Source organism: Palaemon carinicauda, chromosome 8, assembly GCF_036898095.1.
Source record: "Palaemon carinicauda isolate YSFRI2023 chromosome 8, ASM3689809v2, whole genome shotgun sequence".
Classification (NCBI taxonomy): Eukaryota; Metazoa; Arthropoda; class Malacostraca; order Decapoda; family Palaemonidae; genus Palaemon; species Palaemon carinicauda.
This window is the reverse complement of record NC_090732.1, coordinates 116,394,645-116,420,547: the sequence shown is the minus strand read 5'-3', so window position 1 is coordinate 116,420,547 and position 25,903 is coordinate 116,394,645. Positions and strand designations below refer to the sequence as shown.

The following is a 25,903-nucleotide window of genomic DNA, read 5'->3' as shown; positions in this document are numbered from 1 at the left end:
CAGTGTATTTTGAGGTGGTCATAGTTTCAACAGTTAGAATATCTTACGCCACTGTACAATTTCCTAGAGTGAATGTGCAAAATGAAGAAGTTATGAACTGGGACAAGAAATCAATATGAAGTAGATCAACAATGTAAATTTAAGTTCAAATAATTTAAAACCCCAATATCTTGTTCCCTTCTTACTTTAAATACAAGTTGCTAAAAAAATGTGGTGTTCCTAATAGTATTGTATATCAGTGGTATGAATTTATGCAAAAGATAAATTATAAAAACCAAATACCCAAAGTTATACTCTCAGACTTGTAGATGAGTGGCACATCAATAATTCCGCAGTCTATCAAGGAAAGCTAATTTCCACACATCCTCACAAAGAAGGAAATCCTTTCCCTAGAATACAAATGCTCAAATCTAAGAATTGATCTGGGAATGTGTAAATGAAGGATTAGGCCGCAAAAATCTTCTTCCATGCCGGGGAAATGATCCTTATTTCTACCAGTCAAGTGACAGTAGGAGTGGCACCATGTAGCCTCCTTCTGGTGATCAGATGAGTGTGTCCAATCTAACTCAATGATCAGATGTGTTTGGGAGACTTACCTTGGTGATCAGGAGCACATGGAGTATGGCTCAGTGTTCAGAAAGCATTTGGACTGCATCTTGGAAGAAAGTGGAATGCTGCTTGGTGCTCAAAAATGGGTGGAGCTTGACTCAATGAGCAGAAGTACATGGAGTGCAGCTTGGTGCTTGGAAGCACATGGATTGCAGTTTGGCGCTCGGAGCCACATGGAGTTGGGCACAGTGCTTTAAACCACATGGAGATCAGCTGAGTGCTCGGAAGCTCATGGAGCTTGACATGGTGCTTTGAAGCAAGGGAAGAAAGGTTAGGTGGTCGAAGCATGTATCGCATAGCTCTGAGTGGGGGCTGATCACTCAGAGCGCCAGTACTAATCTCCAACCTGTGTTAATACAGTGGGGGTCATTGGTGTGTGCCATCTTTTCCCTATGTAGACTTCAGTGCTAATGATGGAAAAGGAATGACACAGTCCTCCTTTGAATGGATAGAATAGGGAGGGAGTTCAAAAGCTTCATCACCGCTGGATGGTATCTGTACTTGCTGTTATTGGTACAACAGCAGCACCGGTCACACCAAGTTCTGGCTCTAGCTTCTGTAAGAAGAGGATAGCTTTTAACAGCAGCATATCTTTACCCTCAGCTGACAATACTGGTGTTCATTCCTGGTAGGACCACTCATCTGCAACAAGTGAACACAGCTGTAGCTGTCCCACCAGGTACATGATTGTCTAAACTAACCCTGAAGGTACCAGTCAGTGAGAGAGCTCCACATTGACTCGAGGAAGTAGCATGATCAATGCACTACTGTTATACCATACGGTGCTGGTGATCGTTCTAGGCGAGACCATTCACCTGCAACTGGTAAAACTGGCTGTCATACCCATCTCATAATTCACTAACTGACCCCAACGGTACCGGTAAGGTACGGAGAAGCGTGCTTAAAGGTAAAGAAAAATCCTCCCATGTCATGACAGGAATGGGAAAATTCAGCAAATAGGTACCCTCCTACCTTGACCTACAGTGCTGGTGTTTGGTCTGGGTAGGACTGCTCACCTGTACCCAATGCAACAGCAGTAACTGTCACACTGAGCTTGTGCTCTGCATAACCTTCTCCAGAGATACCAGTTGCCAGGTGATTACTGTCAATTCCAAAGGACGAGGAGTGGTTGCTAGAGGTCTGAAGGAATTCTTAACGACAGGCCTTCCCAAGCGACTATTCTTTTCAAGTCCTTGTTACGAAATGTTCCTTGACTTAAACCAATCAAAATGCACATACCAGTTAAAATATATTATTATTGTTATTATTATTATTACTACTTGCTAAGCTACAACCCTAGTTGGAAAAGCATGATGCTATAAACCCAGAGGCTTCAACAGGGAAAATAGCCCAGTGAAGAAAGGAAACAAGGAAAATAAAATATTTCAAGAACAGTAACAACTTTAAAATATTTTCTTTAAAAACTTTAAGAACTTTAACAAAACAAAAGGGAGAGAAATTAGATAGAATAGTGTACCCAAGTGTACCCTCAAGTAAGAGAACTCTAACCCAAGACAGTGGAAGACCATGATACAGAGGCTATGGCACTACCCAAGACTAGAGAACAATGACTTGATTTTAGAGTGTCATTCCCCTAGAAGATCTGCTTACCATTGCTAAAGAGTCTCTTCTATCCTTATCAAGAGGAAAGTAGCCACTGAACAATTAAAGTGCAGTAGTTAACTCCTTGGATGAAGAAGAATAGTTTAGTAATCTCAGTGTTGTCAGGAGTATGATGACAGAGGAGAATCTGTGAAGAATAGGCCAGACTTTTCAATGTATCTGAAGGCAAAAGGAAAATATACTGTAACCAGAGAGAAGAATCCAATATAGTACTGTCTGGCCAGTCAAAGGACCCCATAACTTGTCAGTGGTAGTATCTCCACCACCATCTCTGACACAAATTATTGGTTGACTGCCTCTTGGAACTTGAGAGACTATAAAGGGCCTGAAAAACCCTTATTGTCTGAGGTTACATTGGACAGTCTCCATGTGGTTAGATGAAGAAAATGAGGGCTTGGTGTTTGGTTTGCAAAACAATGTCAGAGACCACAGAGGTTGGCCAAGGAGGAAAAGAAATGGCGAACTCCTACTGCCCCTTAGTAACCTTTCTTCCTTGCTGCCACAGAGAAGCCATGGTCTGAGTGACCAATAATTATTGCACTTCCATGGAGAAGGAAATTACAGTATAAGAATTTCCTCTGCCACAGTACAAACCACCACACTGTCACAAGGGAAACACTATCTGACACAATGTAGCACTGGTACCACACAACATTGCACTACACAGAAGTCACCACCTAGCTACAACAGTGTGCCCAGCAACACAAAATTATGTTCATTATCAGGCATGTAGGTATAGGGACACTTGATCTGAAAGGTGAAAACTTAGATCAGGGACTAAGCAGTATCCTTACTAAAGAAATTGAGCTTTCACGATGAAGGAACAGAGACAAATGGCTAATCTGTGTATCATTCAATGTGTGGCTGCTTGGAGGCCATCAGGGTCCTTCTGAATCTCAAATTGTCCAACTGACTATTGAGGAATTGGAGAAACTAGGAAAAGAGGTGGAAAGTCTTAAGCATTCAGGATTCCTGGAGATGTTGGAAGCATCTTTAAACTGCCCTGACAGCCTGCGACAGGGAGAGTCCCTGAAGTTTCCTATTCTAGTGCATGGCGAGCAGGTCTAGCGATGGTGAGTAAATAAAGACTTTGCACCATGCAAAATGATGCGAGGATAACCTAAAACCTCTGCACAGGGACTATCGATTAGGCATGTTTGCTTGAAGTTGTTCTTGTCTGTAAGAATCATGCGCTGCTGCATCAAGTCTCCTACTCACAAGAGTGCACCTGCCTGAGAAGGGTTTTGGAATGGGGCCCCTATGTAACTCTAAACCTCGGGTTGACAGGAGATTCTCGGAAGAGAGGAGTACTCATGAAACTACTAGGGTAGATAACCCTGTTTTCCTGTTGTCACCCAATGTGAAGGTTTGGCGAGCATGGTTAACCAGTAAAACTTCAGGAACTATAGGAGCGATTGCCTGGAGGCAGCTGTCTGGAACTAGCATTCTTGTCAACAAAGGAAGTCTCGGAAGGCATTATCTTTGGCAGTCCGAAAGACAGAGGAGGAATAGTTATGTTTATGCTACAGTATTTCTATGATTGTTTTCTCGGGAGCCTTTTTATCTGTTTCTAAGGTATTCCCAAATATTCCTCCCTCTGTCTGGGAGTCCTCATGAACTTAATCCGATATATTTTAATCCACAGATTGAGAAGAGAGGTAGGTAGCCTGTCTTGCTACTGAAGTGATTCCTTCATAAGAGGGTAGAAAGGGCAATTGCCAAGATCCTAAGTTAGACAAGTGGCAGTTGACAGTGCTCATGAACACATGTGGAGTGGTAACCAGTCTGAAAAACCAGGCTTTGAATGGGTAGCTACTTTTTCCAAAGATGAAGCGGAAAAACCTTTACGACAGAGAATGGAACCAAGGGTACATGTCCTTCAGGTTTACGGGGATTAAGTGGTCATCATTCTTATGAGACTGTATAATGCTGGTCGTGACCATCCTGAATGGTGTCTAGGGAACCAAGGACTGGTCTCCAATTCCCCATTGACTATTCAATTTGTAAGAGCAGGCTTTAGGAGTCCGTAAACCTCAGCAGCCCTCCTGTCGCCTCTATTCCTGCCAGTATAGTACAAGTTCTGGTAGATCATGTAACTTTGTTGCTCCCCATGCTGTTGCCTCTATTCCTGCCATTATGGAGGAACTAATGGTAGAATACGTAATGTTGCTCCCCATGCTGACTGGCATGTACCTGTTATAGGAGCTGCAGAAAATAGACACATATGGAAGTAATTTGTATTTATCCTAATGATACAAACCTGTAGCTATTTATTGGGTTTTTACTTTCTGTGAAGCTGAAAGACGAGCCATTAGACTTTTAGTGAGGGTTAACCACTTACCGGCTAGTTAGAGGGAGGGTGTAGTAGCTACCCCTTGCACTCATACACCTGTGACTAATTCACTTTGCCTGGAGGTAGGACTTCAAGGGGGACAGGGCTGGCAGGCCAGGTTTATAGCGTTTGGAAAAATACAAATTACTTTCAAATTTGTCATTTTGTTCCGTAACTCGAATATAAACCAATGCTATTTAAAGGGGTTGATTCACCCATTAGGAGGGTAGATGTCCCTGCCAATCTGGCTTTTTGGCTTTGACGTGGGGATTCCCCTCAATGTGTGTTAGCACATAGTAGGTGGAAACCCTACACCTTGTTGAAACCTTGCTATCCGTGATCTTTGGCCTACACAAGATGTGCGTTTGTGATACTAGCAATGTGGCTGTCAAGGTAAAGTGTTCTTCAGAGTCATAGGAATTGTCCGAGGTCGCCAAGACATTCCCAATACCACCTCGCCAGGGTATCGGGATGTAACAGTATTGACACAATACCAGCTTACACAAGGGAACAATGGTTTACCTGAAGTTGGTTGAGGTCAGCTGTGCAGAGGACCCGGGATGCAGATTTCCCCAAGAGGGGAGGATGAATAAAAGAAAGAGCCGTCATTTTTATTCATTCACCCGGACTAAAACCGGGTAACCAATGCCCTCAACCTCCTGCTACTTGTACATCAAGGAGCTTGAGGTGTTGAACCAGTGTTTGTGCAACCATCACAGGACCGATAGAGAACGTATCGAGTCTCCTGTGGGTTACGTCTTGCAGGTAGTGGATGGTGAAAGTCGTTTGACGCTTTCACACGCTTGCTTGTAGAACCTGCACCACAGAGTAGTTTCGTTTAAATGCTCGGGATGTAGCAATGCCCAAAAGTCGTGTGCTCTGGGAAAAATGTCGGAGGAGGATCAGGATTCAGTGTGTGGTCAAGGACCTTGTGAATCCAGGCAGAGAAGGTGTTCTTCGTGATCCTTCATTTGACCTTCCCCGTGCTGATAAAGATTGTTGACACTCGGGGCGAGCTCTCGTAGTTTCCTTTATTGGTAATGTTGCAAAGGACTCCCAGACCGAAGGGTTTGAATTCTGGGATATGAGCTGCCAGAAACTAGGTCAAGCATTACTTGACCCATCACCGTGAATGAGAGACGTTAAGGGTAACCCATGGGGTTTGTCGACTCTCTTGGCAGAAGCCAACAAGAGCGGAAGACCTGTCATTAAGGTCAGGAGACCTCTGATGCTTGGAGTCCTGGGACGAGGTCTCCTTTCCGACTAAGGGTCCGTCAGCTTGAAACTCCATATGAGGGGCAATGCCGACGTTGAGAAAGGTTAATTCCTTCTGGTCTGAAGGCGAGGCTCAATTAAAAGCGGTGTCCTTTCCTTGCAGAGACCAAGAGAAGCTTTCCTCCCGAAGGTAACCAAGGTACACCCTAATGCTGGTATAGTGGTATCAAAGGGAAGGATATCCTTTCTATGATACCAACTTACCACTTAGCCTGGATTGGCCAAAGCCAAAGATCTCTATCCAGTTATCCAGATATCCTCTTTGCAACCTGTTGTGGGAGAGACTCCTTGAGAGAGGAGGAGATGGATAGTTTCAAAGCATGAAATCGCAGCGAAGATACTGCTTTGTAAAAGATGTTCACATGTGGCTGTTAGTGTCACTGAGGGGATAATCTCGAGATCTCCGATGAAGTTGTAGATGAGTCGACTAGGTATGAAGAGTCTGCTGGGCAAGGCAAATCTTGCTGACGTGACAAGTCTGCTGGGCAAGACGAGTCTTGGTGGCGAGACGAGTCTAATGGCCTATTCCCGAAGATCAAGGGCGGGGAATTGATGACTCCAATTTCCATAGGATCTTTCAGGATCTATCTTAGTAGTGGGGGAGACGAGTCTTTTAACGAGACAAGATTGCTGATGACGAGGCCTGCTCTGAAGGGAAATGGCGGAGAGTGGGTGAACCCAATTCCCTTGGCAGGAATCATCCGAAGAGGAAACCAACCAGGAAAAGGAAGATTCTCTTGCAGATGGGAAAGGCTGCCATTGTCTGCTGCTGCTGTCAGTGATCCTTCGAGCAAGCAGGAAGATTGCTGCATAGGGGCTGGTGGAGGAACTACTGTACTCGGAAGGAAGTCTTTTCTTCAGATGGGAAAGACACGATCAACATCTGCTGCCGTAGTTGGTGATTCTCCCCAGAATGGAGGGGAGAGTTCCAGCACCTAGAGGCAATCTTCTTGGCCTTACTCTCTGTTTCCCATCCCCGCGCTCTAGCCCAAGTTGAAGGTCAACATTGGGTGTTGTACGAGAATCGAGCCAGAGCTCAAACAGGGGGATGGTACCTCTTTTCCACAGGAAGGTTGCCCTCATCTCTCAGAGGTTTAAGAGGCGGTCCCGTTCGGGCTCTGACTTCAGCTCAGAGGCCGAGTGCTACAGTATCTCCCCCATTTTTTTTTTTTATGCATTTGGAGGGAGAAATCAATTCGGGGAAAAACCGAGGAGATGGACTTCCTGGATGAGATTCTCATCTGGCAACCTCCTTATCAGGACAGTCTCTTGCTCAGATCTGTAGAGAACCAGAGGAAAGGAAGATGCCTGGTGTCGAAGGACCTGGGATCTGGCTATTCCTGAAGAGGTTGTCAAACCTGTGAAAGTTTCTGCAGACTGATGACCATGTCTATAGATATCAGTATTCAATATGACACTCGGGTCTCTTTTGAGATTACTCCAATACTCAGGTTGTGGTAAACTCCAGGAGATGTCTTGGAGGAGCTCGAGGCAGTTAGGTTCAGCCAATTGTCCGAAGTCTTCAGAGACGAGGTCGATCCTGAAGGAGAAGATTAACCTTAGGGTAGTAACCTTTGTGACAACTCTCGGTGCTTGGCTAAACTGAAGCACCATTCCCCAACATGATAGGCTGAAGATGGATGTCCTGAAAAGGGGAGCTAGGAATATTAGTCCTAGTTGTCGATCCTGTACAGGAAGCCATGGGCAAGCCTTCACCTCGTATGACATGGTTTGAATATCAAACTTGTTCCACGAGTAGAGGTTAAGTTGGAGACTTCTGTAAGAAGTCACTAAAGAAGCTCTGCAGTATCTTGATGAACCGCGTCTTCCTTTGAGACCGATGTCCCAATCTAGAGGATAAAGAGAGACCGGTTCCCACCTCCTAAAGGAGGATGGAAGAGAGAAGAGAGTATCTCTTGTGTTGGATGTGGACTCTGCCCTTGGTGAAAAACATGAGCCGAGTATTTTGAGCTTGTAGGAGGGGTTTTACCTTTACTGGAAAAACACTCACTCTAGGATGAGAAAGGAAGATCTTTTCGAACAACTCTGGCCAAAGGGAGAGTTCCAGTTACGGAAGAGAGTCATGTCTGAGTTCACGAACAAGACTGAATCTCAAGAAGGGTTGGGCAAATATGTTTCTTCGGGAAAGGGTTTTGCAGATGGAGGCTGAAGGTACTCACACGAAGGTCTAAGGGCGTATAGGCTGACGGAGACTGGGAGTACACAAGATCACGATAACCTCTGGTGTTCTAGTAGATTACCCATCCCAGGGTTGACCAGAATCATAATAACTAAGTTGCCTTAGCTGTCATGTTAGACAGCAATGAATTTAATTTTCTAAGAAAGAGAATGAGGGGGGGTTTGGTATCGCCATGGGGTTGTGTCTCCCAATGCAGAGGGAGGAACAGATTCAAGAGATCTGCCTCCTGTAGTAGGAACAAAGTGAAGGTGAAGAACGTACATTCATGAAGGATGAAGGCCCGCGAACCTGCATAATTCGATGAAGAAACCTGGCAACATGACTGTGATTTCTTCGAAGTTTATAGGTGATGAAAACTTTGAGAAACAAACAAAATCCAAAAGGTGAAAGAGGTATTAATTGCGAAGAGTAACCGTCATACATTACCCCAGTCGTCAATGAAAAAGTGCTGGGTTAGGTTCCCGGAAGGAAATCTGCATTAAACTCCTTCAACTATACGTGAGAGGGCTACCAAGTAGCATAAGTCCAAGAGAGAGGGTAGAAAATTATCTATGTCATCTAGATGAGAGCACCCTCCAAAGAGAGAGACAGGAGCAGCTCCTTCAGCTCTACGTGGTAGGGGTACCAAAGTAGCGAAAGACCAAGAGAGAGGAGAGAAGACAATCTTGAGCTGGATTAGTGATGAACACGAGCTGGTGAACAGTGAACGGCGAGTAAGTGAATGTCAAGTTGATGAAAGTAGACCTGTTGCCTGTCAAGAACGGTTTAAGACTTGGCATCAAACGCCGCTCGGCAATCGGTAAGAAACTGGAGATCGTCTAGCCGTCAAATTGGTAATTGTTGAGCTGGTGATTGGGAGGTCTGGTGAACCGCGAGCAGGCAATCGGGGATCGACGAGCTGATGATCAGAGAGCTGCAAATAGGCGAGCTGGTGATCGGCGATCGACAAGCTAACGTTTGGCAATCGGCTATCAGCGAGCTGGGGATTGGCGATTGGGGAGCTGATGATTGGCAATCTAGCAATCGGTGACTTTACCCCAGATGTCGATGGCAGGTTGGGAATACCCAGAGATTCAATGGGCGATGGCGAGCCACGAACAGCAGTATGATGGCGAGAGGTCGAAGAGGAGCGTTGGATAGGCGAAGGCTGCAAGGCTGAAAAACGGCGAGTCCTGTGAGAGAGGCAAGGGTTGGGAACTAGAGGGTGAATGGCGAGACTGACGAGACTCATCTGGCTGACGATATCTTGACGAAGGCAATAGCTGAGGAGTGGGCGAACGGTGAGGTCCTTGACAATCCTTTGAAAGGGATCGTTGGATAGATGTCAACGACGAGCTGAAAAGACGTCTCTTTTCCAAAGCGAAAGAGCGTATCCGAGGTGGCAAAGAGGACTATAAACTCAGCGAGCTTGCCGATGATGATGACAATCCTCCGTTGGGAAGACTGCTCAGCAGGAAGATCTCTGGAAGGTCTCCAAAGAAGTGTCTCTGTGAGTGGTCTCTCTCGCAGAGGTGATCATCCACAGGAGAGACTTGCCTCGGACTTTGCTCCGCCCCCGATGTAAGACTTGGCTCAGCAGGGAGGGTGAGCGTAATCTCTGTGTAAGAAACTGCAACAGCCGATGAGATGTAGCTGTCAGCAATTCTCCATGCAAGCGGGATGATGAAGGGAAGTTTTTCCTTTGAAGAGAGAAAGTGTTCTCATGTCTGTTCTTTAGCTGCTGATTCTCATCTTATTTTGTTGGACAGGAACCTACAGTCTACTAAATTTCTTATTCCTGATCTAGATATTAATCTCTTGCACAGTCGTTCAATTAGTTCATTATGCATATTGCCTGAGATTTTTCATAATTCTGACCATCCTTTACATTCAGATCTTCCTGGATAATTCCATCCATTTCGTATTACTAGGCATGCAGTTAATTCTAATAGTCAGGCCTTCTCCATCATGAGGTTCAATACTACATAGTACTCTAGAAGTTTTATTCCAGCTGTAAGCAAGTTGTGAAAGGATCTTCCTAATTGGGTAGTTGAACTAGTGGAACTTCAAAATTTCAAACTTGCAGCAAATGTTTTTACGTCGAACAGGCTGACATAAGTTTTTTTTATAGTTTACATATGAAATATCTGTTGTAATGTTGTCAATGTTTTTAAAATATTTTATTTCAATTGCTCATTACTGTACTTCTTATATTGTTAATTTTAGTTCCTTATTTCCTTTCCTCACTGGGTTATTTTTCCCTGTTGGAGCCCTTGTGCTTATAGCATCTTGTTTTTCCAACTAGGGTTGAAGCTTAGCTTGTAATAATAATAGTAATAATAATAATAATAATAATAATAATAATAATAATAATAATAATAATGATAATAATAAGGGAAAGTATAGTAATGCCTCACAACACAAAATTAATTCGTTCTGGAGTGGCTTTTGTAAAGTTATTTTTTCGTGTTGTGAGTCACATTTCACATGCAAATTGCCTAGTTCGTTCCAAACCTACAAAACACCACATTAAATCTTATAATAAAGCTATAGTGTAACCTCAATGACAATGTACAGCCAAGTACATTTGAACAATTTAATATACCTAAACTAACTGTTATTACCTGTAAATTAAGTAGTTATTACAGCATAATGTAGTAATAATTGGAAAATAATACAATGTATTGAGTACAATACTGTACATGTACAAAATATACAGTTCCATATGTACTGTACTATTATAGTTACCCCTCTTATAGACTACAGCTACATTTTCTGTTGTCTGAATCCATTTTCTTCAACTCTTTGTGATAGGTGACTATGTTATTCTCAGCCTGGCTGGCAAATCTTTTTTTAAAATGAAACATTATACGCAAAGTGAGTCAAAAATATTCACATTTCGTTTCGCAGCTTGAAAATTTTGTAAGCAGATTCATTCGAGGAGAGGTATGGCTGTAGTCCAACTCCTTGAGGTGAACATCCAGCCAGCATTCTTTGTTCAAATTAAAGGTCTGCATAGATTGTTACCTGAGAAAACACAGCTGGAGCTAGTTCCTCGAAGTTAGCGTGCTGATCAGGAGCTGCCACAGGCACAGGAGACCAGGAAAGTTATGGAGAAGTGATAGCAAATGCCATAGGAACGAACAGCACTGCTCTTCTACGTCGGCTATCTTACCCTAACGAAGAAGTACACCATCACTAAGGAAATAAAAAAAAAAGATTATGCAAGAAAAAAAAACCCTCACGAGGAGCACCTAATCTATGGATGGGAAAGGTGTCCCCAGAGAACACAGATACAAATTAACGACTGTGCACTCACTTCTCCGTCCGAATCGACAGGAAAAGGACAGCGGCAGAGTATAAACTGAAAGAAAACAAGAATTCATCATCATCATCATAACCTCTTACGCCTATTGATACAAAGGGCCTCAGTTAGATTTCGCCAGTCTTCTCTCTCTTGATCTTTTAATTCATTTCTTCTCCATTCATAATCTACTTCACACTTCATAGTCCTCAATCATGTAGGCCTGGGTCTTCCAACTCTTCTAGTGCCTTGTGGAGCTCAGATGAACGTTTGGTTAACTAATCTTTCTTGGGGAGTGCGAAGAGCATGCCCAAACCATCTCCATCAACCCCTCATCATGATTTCATCTACACATGGCACTCAAGTAATCTCTCTTATAGTTTCACTTCTAATCCTATCTGTTATTTAACTCCCATTTTCCTTCTGCTGGAGGGGTGAACGGGGATTTTGAAGTAGGCGTCCTTGAGATCCAGGGATATCATGAAGCCCCCTTCCCTCAAGGCGGCCAACACTGTCTTTGCAGTGTCCATCTTGAACTCGGTTTTCGCCACAAACTTGTTGAGGGCCGACAGGTCTATTACTGGCCTCCTGTAGAACCCCGGGCCGGGCTCTTCGACTAGTTCCAACGTTCCCTTGGAGATCATGGACGACACTTGTTCCTGCAGTGCCGCCCGTTTCAAGGGGTCCTTGGGTATCAACCACTCCGCCTGAAGGGCTGGAATGAGCGGGGGAGGTTCTGCTAAGAAGGGTAGTCTGTAACCTTCCCTCAGGATGATTGTCACCGTCCAGGGATCCGCACCATAATCCCGCCATGCTTGAGGCTCCTGTAAGAGTAGGGGGCCTTGCCTCCTATCTCCTTCTGGAGGGGCGGCCAGACCGACCTCTTCTTGAGTTCCCGAAGGACGGTCTAAAGTTTGACTGAGGTGCTGTGGTACCTCTACAGGGGGGTTGAGTTGCTTGCAGCCAGGGGTCCGAAGAGTCCTCTCTTCTAGGTTGGGCCGGGGATGAACGGGAAGGGTGAGGGGCATCCACGGAGGGTCTCCTGTGTGGTGAGCGTCTCATCGGGGGTACGTCCTTCATCTTCCTCACCCTTTCCATCGTCTCTTCCACTATCTTAAGGGGAAAGATTGCCTCGTCCCAGACCGAGGAATTTCTCAACCTTCTCGGTTCCCGGTCAGGGAGTTTCCTCACCAATTTGCTGAGAATTGTATCTCTCTTCCTCAGGACCGAATTGGTAGCCTAGGAGAGAGATTGGTAAGATAAAAATTTAAGGGCTTTGCCCCCTGAACTAATCAGCTCTCTCAATAAGGCTTGGTTCTCTGGTAGGGACAGATCGTGAGAAGACTGAAAGCCTACCAAAGTGCAGGCCCACCAGTCTAACCAGGAGGACACGTAAACCAAGTCCTGGGCCATGTCCTCCATCATAGAGGTCTCTGAAGGGGAAAAACACACCGGGGCCGTGGATACTCTGTCTTCAGCGGCACCCTGGTTGAACGTGGTGATGGCTGTCTCCGTTGCGCGGGATCCTCCCCGACGACCTTCAGGCACGTAAAATCTCTTCTGCCCCCTTAGTCCTGGGAGCAGCTTCGAGGCACTTTGACTCCTAGGGGCGTCCAAGAATTTGTCTATATGCTCCATACCCAGCTTTACGTCAGGAGCTAAGGCTAGAGCTAAGGAGGGCTTTTGCTGTATTGGATTCTCCACCAGCCTGCTAAGTCTGGAGAGCCAGGTCTGTTCTGTGGTGGGCATGGGCTCATTCAGCCGATGGTGCTGCCTTATGAGGGCCAACACCTTTCGATAGGAGGAGATGTCATTGAATGAGCACTCTCCTCCCTCAACCAGGGCCCCCGTCACCAGTCCCTCCGCACGAGTATCATCGGTGATGGTGGGGGGGGTTAACGTTGGACGGGCCTGCCCGTGTCACGGGCGGACCCGCAGAGGCGAAGGTATCCGTCATGGGATTACCTTGCCCAGCGGGTTTTCTTGCATCTGTGGGGATATCCCTGGCCGTAGGGTGCCCTTGGAGCTTAATGAAGTCAGCCAAGGAGCCCGTGGCTGGCACTACGCCTTCCACCTGATGGAGCGCCTCCCTCCGCAGAGTAGAGGCAGCGGAGGCCTTCGTCGACTTAGGCGCATCACGGGGAGCTTGGGAAGACCTCCCTTGGTGGGGTTCTGGTCTGTAGGAGGAGAAGGCGGGGCGAGACGGTGAGGATGAGGCTCTAGGGAGCCACCCAGAAGCGGCCGCGGCTGTGGTGACCTTAAGCAGCTCGCTCCGGGGCACCGTGATGTTCACCCAATCCCTCAACTTACTCCTCTTCGTCTTCTTCTTAGATGATCTGGACTCCTTCCTATTCTGTCTTGAACGGGAGCGGGACTTCTTCTTTTTCCTGGACCTCTTGCGTTTCCTCCTTGAGAACCTGGTTCCGTCCTCCGATGACAATGAATCTGCGGATGAGGAAGACGAGGAGGAGGAGAGGGAATCAGCCGAACCACCTGAGACGTCCAATTCCGCACGGGGGACTCCATGACGAATTTCTGGTGCCGCAGGCTGCAGGAAGACGGGCGGGAGCATCACCGAGGGCGCCGGGGGGGACCGAGGAACGTTCTTTCGGGCGAGCCAATGGTCAAACTCTTCTAGCCTGAAGGGTGACCTGCAGGGTGTTCTAGGGAGATCCCAAACGGCGGGGTCCGAATTCGACGAATGACCTTTCTCAGCATCCCCCCCGGCGGCCGAAGTACCTGAAACATATACCCAAGATGCAGGGGAAGAGGTAGTACCCGAATTCTCCCACATAAGGTCTTCAGTAGAGAAGGGCCCTGCGGGCACCAGGACCTCGTCTCCCACACCTCCCTCAGGCCCCACACATGCCTGTATCACATCAGTAGCTTCCCCCACAGGTAATTCAGACTCCTGGGGAAGGACAATGGGCCGCCTCCCCGCAACGGACTTACCTCGTCCCCTACTCTGGGTAGAGGAAGATGGAAGGGAGCCACGTTCCGATGAGGCATCTGGAGACACCAAAGCAGAAGACGCGTTAGCTTTCTTGGGCGATTTTTTGGCCGACTTCTAATTTGTTCCATAAAGGACCCACTGGATATCGCCCCAGGACTCGCACTCCGAACACGTGGCGGTAGGGGAGCATACCTTGCCCCTACATGACGAACAACGCGAGTGTGGGTCAACCTCGGGCTTCAAAAGGAAAGCCCCACAAGACTTACCGGCCACAGGCCCAGGGTAATGGCGGGGATGCTCCATAATGAAACACTAACACACCAAGAGAGACAGGGACGGAGGAAAGGGGTAAGGATACAGACACAGGTACCACGTGGTGTACACAAAGGGTCGCATTGGGTAAGAGAGAGTGCGGCGAGATGTGAATCACGTCGCGACCAGAAACTTACTGAGGAGCACGACCTGAGCTAGCACGCTCTCCGACCCCGGGTCGCCTCAGGGCGCGTATCACTCCGCCTGAGGTCACCCATAGAAAATAGGAATAGGGTAAACTACACAAAATTCTGGTCGGTCAGGAAAGAGTTACCAGTAACTCCTAAGAAAGTAGTTCTAGGTAACTACTCTGTGTAGGAACAACTAGAAATTAAATACGGTATGAAGCTTTAAAAATGAACTAACTATACACATGCACACAGACGAGCAAAGACAGAGAGAACTAATTAATATAACCAATAATAATGGCTATATATGTAGTGTATGAAATCTATGATATCCTGTAACATATTGGTGTTGATGTAATATTCATCATGAAGATATTTTGAATAAAGAAAGAAATTATATAAGCAATACCGATTCTCTTGATACGGTAGCAGGACCTTCAGATCAGCTGATCACAACCAGGGTAAACAAAAAAAAGGTGGGAATTGTTGATTCTTAAAATGCCTCCGAAATTGAAAAATAGAATACAAAAATGCTTTAACAGAGCATATCATATTCTATGAAACACGAAAATAAAATGATATAGTCGGAAAATATTGATGAAATACGACTTAAATGATTACCGAATCATGATGCAGCATAACAAATCTATGGAAACTTCACTTTTCAAGTTCGACATACGTCCAGATCGACTTACGTCACGTTTCTCAGTCGTAAGTCGTCAACTACCTGTACATACCTGCAATTTTCTTAGCTTGTACATCCAGCATCTTCTCTTCCTTTCCCTGCTTCCTTTGCAACAGCAAAGGTGAAAAACTATATGCAGCAGCAACATGTCCTTTCATCAAGAGGTACAAGCCAAAAGGGGCTTGACTCAAATCAGTCAGGTTCCCTTTAACTGTCCTTAACATTTGTAAATACTTGGTTATAGATTCATTTACTGTTCCAGCTTGCACCAAAATGCCTTCTATTTTGAAGGACGATCCATTTTTTTTCATCTGAACACACTTGTTTATACTTCCTCTGTGTAAAAACTGTCACTTGAACCATGCAAGCTAAGAAATGGGGTTGTAGAAAGCAGCTGTAGTCCCACCTCAAGTGTGCTATATAAAGTATCCCTTTAGAGGACTTAAGAATTGTACAGTGCTATTTTTCTAGTCCTAAATAATCATATGATCTTGAATGGTAATGGTAACATTAAAATAGCTCTCTAAAATTTAGATATATTTGGAAAAAAAATCAGTGCCCATAAGAATGCATACCTGTTTCAATATACAATACTGAGGAATGTGTAAGAAGCTACTGGGAAGCATATTCTAGAAAACTTAAAGGACAGCATACCCTGGTATGTATTCAACATCTACCAGGAGGTAACTAAAGAAGGTATTTGAATAGCTGTCAGTGAAGCATGATTTTTATAATTCGTTGGGAAAGAGAAAAATATCAGAAAAAGATAAACTACACAATCTTGAACACTTTAGAACTACCTTTAAACACCATAACTTCTGCAACTGAAAGCAATGATCAGTACACAATTTCAGTTACTTTAATTCTTCTAAAAAATAAAAATTTTCAATTGCACAAGTTTCCTGTGGTGATGAATAATTTCTAGTAAAAGAAATAAATCTACTGATCCTTAGTTTCTTCATCAAGAAGCTATAAGTTTAATACATGTATAAATTCTACGATACACATCTTTCATGATCTAATATATAAAAAAAATACAGCTGTTTGGCTGCAGTATAGTTTTGATATAGCTACTCCTACTTTTGTAATTCAGGTAAGGTACAAGCAAAGTCAAATGTTGACTTTTGAGCTCTCTGCAAATTACATATCTACAGGCAGATGGTTATTCTGAAAGACACAATAGCAATATTTAAATCCCTAGCCAAAAGACAGCCTGTTCCTTACATGAGCATCATGGTTGAAAATGAAATAATTAAAGAACTCATAATGAATCCAGTAATAGGAAATTTCACCCCAATAAATTAATTCCAGTCTTATTTTCCTTGTCTATAATTGACGAACTTCTAAATTATGTGGATTCCAGTCATATTCCATTGCTTCATTTGTCAAACTTCAGATATCAAATTAATTCAAGTCATATTTCTAGTACTAATATTTGTCAAAGCTGAGAATTCCTGTAGCATGAAAAGACCACTTATTTTGCATTGTACCACAAGTTAACCTTGGGTTTGGGATAGCAAAATTTGCAGAATAGACCTTACTGCTAATTTTCTTTAAGACCACAATTTACCAACTATAAATGAATACCCACACAACTTAAGAGAACATATGAGAAATACTGTATCCCTAGGGACTAAAGAACTCTAAATTGGGACTAACAAAAGCCCAAATTTTTTGCATGAGATGTAGGTCAGTACCCTGTGTACGTTATTTTACAAGTACGTTGCACTGGCACTTGCCAGATCTCAAAGGTACCATAACCAAAACAGACATATTATCACCTAATTAAGAAACTCATCGACTCCTTTTACAATGGCAGAGACCCACAAGCTGGCATTTTACTTTGGTATTAGAGATCTATAATGATGAACTGCTTTCACAATATACCGTAGTATTCAGTTCATAAATCAACACTGGTAAATATTTTTTTGTATATACAATACAGTTAAATTTCTTACTTAGCACTAGAATGAGAAACAAAAACATAAAAAATATTACACAGATATAGCAGGATGGATACTACTATGAGGATTCAGAAATTTACTGAGAAAGGAACAGGATGAAGACTTTGAAAAGTCTAGAATTTTTTCAGGGAGTGCTCAGGACAAGAGAACTCATTCCACATTAACAAAATAAGGTGAAAATACGCAGCAAAAAAAATTACGATGATACTAGAAAGCTCTCCTTGATCGTCCTCTTCTAGCTGGAGGTTGTGGCACCTCCTCAACATCTTCCTCCTCCTCCTCCTCCTCCTCCTCCTCTTCCGCTTCTTCCTCCTCTTCCTGTTGTTCTTCTTCATCTTCTATTTGCTCAGCATATCCCTCATTATCCTCAAACTCTTGATTTTCATTCTCGTACTCCTCATCTTCATTGCCTTCTTCTTCATCATTTTCACATTCCTCTTCATTTTCATTGACTTCTTCATTTGTATTTTCATTATCCCCTTCATTGTTTTCATCATCTTGGCATTCCTCATTTTCATCGTACTCTTCATTTTCACCTTGGTTCCCTTCCTTTTCCTCACCCTGGTATTTTTCTTCTTTGTCTTCATCTTCCACAACATCCTCTTCATAGTCCAAAATATTATCTTCATAATTTTCTGCCTCACTGTAATTTGAAAGTAAATATGTTTGTTATGATAAATGAAGAATACACAATACCTATTAATAAAATAATTATATTGGAAAGTATATTTACAATAGGAAAATATAAAGTATAAGGAGTCTTTTATTTGTTTTTTTCAGAAGTAAACTGTTTGTCTTGTTTCCAAAATCAATATCTATAAGGGGGTGAAAGAACTGCCACAAATTTATGTGAGGGAAGATACAACTTTGGATGAGAAACAAAAGAAGCAAAACTGGAACTCTGTCGGGATCAAGAAAAGAAAAATTTTAATTTTCTTATGAAGAAATAGGCACATCACAGAAAATTTTGCACTGTTAAAGCAAGTCATGGATGCTTAACACAGCATCAACAACCATGAACTAATGTAAATGGAAAGAAAATGACAAGGATAGAGACAATATGAGGAATAAAAAAAACATGCAAAAGAAAGATGTCAAAAATATATTACATAAAACTGTAAAAAGATTTTAGTAGTATTAGGCAAGTCAATATAATGCTAAAATAATGGGTAAATTTGTATAAATAGCTAAAGATTTGTATTGTTAGGAAAAATACAAATGATCTCCAAATTTGTTATTTTTGCAATCTTTTAATGTGGTAAGGAGTATTTTGGCATTATATTGACTTGCCTAATACTATTAAAAAATTTTACAGTTTCCATTGAACAAATTTTATCTCATTTACTTTTTGACATCTTTCTTTTGTATGTTTTTTTTTTATTCCTTATATTGTTTATATCCTTTTCAATTTCTTTCTGTTTACATTAGTTCACGGTTTTCAATGCTGTGTTATGCATCCATGACTTGCTCTAACAGTGCACTAATTTCAAGATTTGTTCCATAACTGGAATACAAACCTAAGTTATCTATAAGGGGTGACTCAGCCAATAGGAGGGTGGACATCCCTGCCAATCTGGCTTTTAAGCTTTACCCGGCAACTTTTTTATATAGTAAGTCAGTACCATAATTAAGAAGACCCCAACATCTCGCTAAACCTTGCTCTGCAAGGTCTACTCAAGAGTCTTTGTAGGAAATAACTAAGGCAACAAAGACTTTCCCAATAAACCAACCCCCTCCCAGGGTATGGGGACGCAACAGTATTGACACAATACCTGGTACACAAGGGAGCATGATTTACTTACAGTGGTTAAGGTCAGCTAGGGCAGAGAATCCAGGCTGCTGCCTTCCCCATGAGAGAGGAGGATGAAGTAGAGGAAAAGTCATTCCTTTTCATTCACGCAGATTAAAACCAGGTAACCGTGCCCTCAACCTTCTACTACTTGTCCAATAAGGAGCTTGAGGTATTCAACCAACTGTTGTGCAGCTACCACAGGAACGATACAGATCATATCGAACTCCTGTGGGTCACGTCTTACAGATGATGGGCTGTGAAAGTTGTCTGGCGCTTTCACACACTTCCTTGTAGAACCTGCATCACAGAGTAATCTCTTTTGAAGGCCAGGGACGTAGCTATGCCCGACATCATGAACTCTGGGTCGACATGTTGGAGGAGGATCTGGATTCAGAGTGTAATTGATGACTCTCTGAATCCATGCAGAGATGGTGTCTTTGGTAATCCTTCTCGTCTCTCCTGGGGCTGACGACAAACTGTTGCTGTTCTCCGGAAGGGGTCGAATCTAGGATCCGTCACTCCCGAATTCTGAGTCTTGGCAACAAACTCAAGGACAAAGCTGAACGTTACTTCTCCCCCTCCCCTTGAATGGGTGATGTTATATGAGACCATGAAGTTCACTGGCCAGTTTGGCAAAGGTACAAGCGAGTAGGAACACTGTCTTCCAAGCCAGGTGGCGATCTGTTGCCTGGTCTAGCGGTTCGTAGTGAGGTCTCCTTAGAGACCGGAGAACTCGAACCATGTCCGGGGGGGGGGGGGGGCCCTCACTTCAGAATGAGGATAGTCAAGTTCATAAGTCCAAACGATTAAGGAAAGATCTAGCGACGAGATGTCCTTTCCTTTCAGTTTGAAGGCAAGGCTCAATGCTTTCACTGCTGAAACTGAAAGGAGTCTTTCCTCCCGCAAATACCTGAGAAATTCTGCTATTCCTGGAAGTGGTATAGAGTGGAGAGATACCCTTGCCATGACACCAACCAGAGGACATTCTGCTTTGCCTGGTAGACTGCTGCTGAAGATTTCCGCATACATGCAGACATCCTCTTCGCAACCTGTTGCGAAAATCCTCTCGGAGTGAGGTGCTGGGTAGTCCCCAGGCGTATAGTCGAAACGAACCTACACCTTTGTGGTAAATGTCGACGTGCAGTTGTCTGAGTAGATCGTGTCGTGGAAGGGCCAGAAACCATTCCGCATGATGCCACAGCGGAGCTATGAGAGTCATTGAGAGGTTGACCAATGTTCTGGCCTCTTGTTAAGTACCCTTCTCATAAGACAGACCGGAGGAAAACGTAAACATCGTTGTTTTCCTCACCGTTGTTGGAATGCATCTTGCCAGAGCCTTAGGGTCTGAGACTGGAGAGCAGAGGGAGCCTGAAGTTCAGGGCCGTTACGTACATCCACGGCTAGAGAGCCCCACAAAGTCAGGACTTTGTAGGCTACAAGGTGATCCAAAGACCATTTGGTACCCATTATCTGAGATGCTCTACTCAAAATTGTCGGCGAACACATTCCTCTAGCCTGAAATGAAGCGGGCTGATACAGTACCAAGCGGACTTCGGCCCATCTCAGAACAGGTATTTCTACTGCTAGACAGGATAGGCCATGACACCAACCAGAGGACATTCTGCTTTGCCTGGTAGACTGCTGCTGAAGATTTCCGCATACATGCAGACATCCTCTTCGCAACCTGTTGCGAAAATCCTCTCGGAGTGAGGTGCTGGGTAGTCCCCAGGCGTATAGTCGAAACGAACCTACACCTTTGTGGTAAATGTCGACGTGCAGTTGTCTGAGTAGATCGTGTCGTGGAACGGCCAGAAACCATTCCGCATGATGCCACAGCGGAGCTATGAGAGTCATTGAGAGGTTGACCAATGTTCTGGCCTCTTGTTAAGTACCCTTCTCATAAGACAGACCGGAGGAAAACGTAAACATCGTTGTTTTCCTCACCGTTGTTGGAATGCATCTTGCCAGAGCCTTAGGGTCTGAGACTGGAGAGCAGAGGGAGCCTGAAGTTCAGGGCCGTTACGTACATCCACGGCTAGAGAGCCCCACAAAGTCAGGACTTTGTAGGCTACAAGGTGATCCAAAGACCATTTGGTACCCATTATCTGAGATGCTCTACTCAAAATTGTCGGCGAACACATTCCTCTAGCCTGAAATGAAGCGGGCTGATACAGTACCAAGCGGACTTCGGCCCATCTCAGAACAGGTATTTCTACTGCTAGACAGGATAGGGGCTACCAACAAGTACCTCCTTGTTTGTTGATGTGAGCCACTACTGTGGTGTTGTTGCTCATCACCACCACTGAGTGGCCCGCCAGGAACTGATGGGACTATAAAAGAAACAGAAAAATGGCCTTCATCTCTATGAGATATATGTGAAGGTACCTTTCGGAACCTGGCCAGAGGCCGGAGGTCGTGTGGTGCCACACGTTGATTTAACCCCCCCCCCCCCCTTCTTTTGATGTGTATAAAAACAGCATCAAGTCAGGGAAAAAGACGAGAAGATCTACACCCCTCCGCAGATACTCGTCTGCCATCCACCACTTGAGGTCTGTCCATTCCTCTGGTCCCATGGGAATCAGAATGTCCAGGGAATTGAAGGCCCGATTCCAATCGGACTCAAGCAACCACTGGAGAGATCGAATCCTGAGGCGGACGTTGGGAACAAAATGGGTCAAGGATGATAGGTGTCCAAGGAGATATAGCCATTTCTGGGCTGAGAGTTCTTCTCGTTTTGAGAAAAAGTCTTACTACCTTTCTCAGCCTTGTTATCCTGTCTTTTGATGGGAAGGTTTTGGAGATTAATGTCTAAAATCATTCCTAGGTATACCAGTCATCTGAGTAGGAAGCAGGGAAGATTTCTCGAAGTTTGCCTTGATCACCAGATCTTGGCAAAACCTCAGAAGTTTGTCTCGGTGCTAAAGACGGGTTGCCACCAAGTCTGTTAGGATCAGCCAGTCGTCCAGATAACGGAGGAGACGGATGCTGATCCTGTAAGCCCAGGATGATACTAGGGCAAACACTCTAGGGACGACTTGGGTAGTGTGGAAAGACTGAAGCACAGTGCCCTGAACTAGTATTTCCTGTGGTCTAGACCGAATCTCCGATACTTCCTGGAAGAAGGATGGTTTGGGATCTGGAAGTATGTGTACTTTAGGTCCAATGTGCATATGGAGGTGTGGACATCTGCCCAAAGGGCAAGCTCCTTTGTGGATCCCTTCGCATAGGAGCTCGTTGATGCTGGGGTCATGACCCGTGGAAGGAGAGATGAGTGAACGGGATGCGATGCCCCGCGTAAGGACTCTTCCCTGGGAGAGAACTCAGCCTTAACTAATGAAGAAGTGGGTAAGGCAACGCTTGACCTTATCTTGAGCCCTAAAGGGGGTGATGCTGTTCCTCAGAACAGCGTTGTTCTGGCGAACATTGACAATGGTCAGGGGTTGGTTATCGTGGCCACTGTGCAGTTGGAGAGCGCTCACGAGTAGTTCCCTGTCGATAAGCTGCTGATGGGGACTACCGATCGCCTGCCGATCTTTTATTGGATCGGTGTGATGGCGAGCAGCGAGCGAGCTGTCGGTGATCAGCGAATCGGCAACCTGTGAGCTTGAGATGGTGACTGACGAGCAGACGAAGGCTGCCTGGTCAATCGGCGAGCAGTGACCTGTTGTCGATCGTTTGGTTGATTCAACAATCAGCGAGTTGGCGATCAAAGAGCCGAATATGAATGGCAACCCGCTAGATAACTCCATGAGCGGGTAACCATTGATGAATGGCGACCGGTCATGTGCCGACGGGTCATTGAAGGATGAGCAACTGGGTGGTTGGAACTAGCTAGAAAGTCACAAGCCAGAGTTCTTTGACAAACGGGTGGCGAGGAGAGTTGGTCTGACAAGGGACGTAAGGCTGGTGAACGACAAGACCGAGAAGAGTCTGAGGTCACAGGCAAAAGGTGATCAGCGAGATTCCTATTGGTGATTGGAGATCGATGACTGGCAAAAGCATGAGCAGACAACCAGCGATCCTCAGGGTGATCAGCAATCGCTAACTTGCAATCTGTGACTGTTGAGCTGGCAAAGTAGGTTGACCACCGTTTAGCTGGCAACCACTGAGCTGGCGATCGGTGTGCTGATGATTAGAGCGCCAAAAAATAGGCGAGCTGGCGGATGATAGGATAAGCTGAGGAACAGCAGTATGGTTAGACAATCGACTAGTTGGTGATCATTGAGCCAGAGATTGGCGATCAGTGCCTGGAGCTCTGAGTAGATACTTGGAGTCTTCGACAAACGGATGGCTAGGGTAAGGTTCGACGATCGGAGTGTTGAGTTAATGATTGATAATCTGGCAATCTGCGAGATAGTGATCAGCGATCGGAGCGCTAGCAATCTGCGATCAGTGTTACCAATCGGCGATCAGAGCGCTACCGATCAGCGATCGCAGTGCTAGTGATTATAGCTAGCATTAACTGATTGTAGGGGATCAGAAATCGGCGATCGGCGCGCTAGCGATTGGTTGTCTGAGAAAGACGAGCTAGCAATCAGAAAGCCGACGATTAGCCATCGTGCTGTAGCGATCTAGAGAGCTGACAATCGGTTATTGGCGAGCTAACGATCAGCGAGTGTGGAGCTAGCATAAATACGAGCTGCAGTAGATCGAACAGCCGAACGATGATTTGGAAATAGGATGTGCCCTTTGAAAGGACAAACATCCTCAGGAAAGGCTCATGAACAAGACCTCAATGGGGAGTGATGAACCGGGGTTCGTTGACGAGCAGATAAGCTAGTGATCGGCAATCGGCGACCTGACGATCAGAGTTTTGAGAATTGCTATCGGCAGGAATAGAGATAGACACGCTGCAATAGGTAGGATCAGCTGAACGATGATCTGGAGACAGGACGTGCCCTTTGGAAAGGTAAACATCCGCAGGAGAAGCTCGCGAATGAGACCAACTGTGCATCATGAACCAGGGGTTCGTTGACAAGCAGGCGCACGGTGAGCTAGTGATTGGCCTTTGGCAAGCTGGCAATCAGTGATTGGCGTGCTAGCGATCGGCGAACAGCCGAACAATGATCTGGAGATGCGATGTACCCTTTAGAAGGGTAAGCACCCCCTGGGGAGGCTCGTGAACGAGACCTCGACGGTGCATCACGAACCGGGGCTCATTGACGAGCCGGCTAGTCCAAAGAACCAGACGAAGGTCGTCAATAGAATCAGGACGACAAGAATCCTCTGAAGAAGAAAGCTATAATGATGAGGCCGAAGAGGCGTCTTTTCGCAAGAAGGGAAGAAGCACCTCTAAGGCGGAGAACGGTGGGGTCAAAGACCACGGTGACGAATCCCTAAAAGGGGCATGAGGATCAGCAAGCTGATCAGCAGTAGCAGGCCTCCAAAGAGGAGTCTCCATGAGTGGCCCCTATCGCGAACGAGAAGGGTGAACACTCACAGGAGAGACTTACCTCGTACTTTGCTCTTCCTCCGACAGAAGTCGACTCCGAAAAGGGGAGCATAGTCTTGGGCGAAGAAACAGCTACAGCAATAGGCGTCAATGTGAAGTGATGAAGATGTAGGAAGTTCTCCCTCGGAAGGGAGGACAACCCAACACCTGGGGAGGATAATTCTCCCTCGAAAGGGAAAGTAGACCAACCCCTGGAGGCGGACCTCCGGGAAACGCTCTTTGCTTTCCATCATCAAGCCTGGTTCAAGTTGAAGATCTGCATGAGAAAACATAGCTGGAGCTAGTTCCTCGATGATGTTGTGCTGATCAGGAGTTGCCACTAGCGCTAAAGGACAGGGAAGTGATGGCGCAGTGACAGCAGATTCCCCTAGGCATGAACGGCACTGCTCTTTTATGTCGGCTATCTTAGTCGAATGAAGAACAGCATCACCTGCTGAAAAAATGAAACAAATTATGTCACAAAAACTCCCTCGGGAGGAGCACCTAATCCATGGACAAGAAAGGTGTCCACCGAGAGAACGGACACAAAAAAGGGACTGCACACTCCCTTCCCCAGCAGACATCGACGGGAGAGGGAGAGCGGCAGCGTAAAAACTTTAACAAAATAAGAAACACTTAATTGATTCAGCTAAGAATATTCACTACTTGGGAGAACCACTCGATCCTCTGGCGTGACAGGAGTTCCCCACAGAGATGAAGCGGAAAAGTTAGATTATAAATAATTACAATTTCACTTCAATAATAAAGAAACCATTCATAAGCAACCTAACCAACAAACAGAAAAGGTGCTCCCCGCGCAGAGTAACTGCCGGCTGCCCATGAAAAGTGAGCGGTGAAGACCTTGAAAAAAAGCAAGACCAAAGTCAAGCTCTGAGAAGGCAGCACTCCCTTCCCCTAGCAGATTCCACCTAGAGGGGAAGGCGATGACAACTGCTCAATGGAGGAGTATCCAAACGATGATGATTACCCTGCGATGGGAATACCAATATCCAAGGGGGAGTCGTCAGGAGGGAAGGTTCTCCCCCCTTGAGAATCTGCCATACTGCGCCATCACACAAACAGAAATATACACTGTAAGGAAAGTTACTCTATATATATATATATATATATATATATAGAGAGAGAGAGAGAGAGAGAGAGAGAGAGAGAGAGAGAGAGAGAAATATATCAATATATATATAGATAAATATATAAATATAGATATAGATATAGATATATATAGATATATATATATATATATATATATATATATATATATATATATATATATATATATATATATATATATATATATA

General features: G+C 44.9%; 1 protein-coding gene across 2 annotated transcripts in view; it reads right to left on the bottom strand.

The window, feature by feature from the left end:
• Positions 1-15,922: 15,922 nt before the first annotated feature.
• LOC137645842 (glutamic acid-rich protein-like) overlaps positions 15,923-25,903 on the bottom strand; it is a 113,952-nt gene continuing 103,971 nt past the window's right edge. For both annotated transcript variants that reach the window (XM_068378822.1, XM_068378824.1), the window contains one exon: positions 15,923-18,007. In XM_068378822.1, coding sequence (XP_068234923.1) covers positions 17,572-18,007 — 436 coding nt within the window. In that variant the 3' untranslated portion in view covers positions 15,923-17,571. The remainder of the gene's footprint in view (positions 18,008-25,903) is intronic.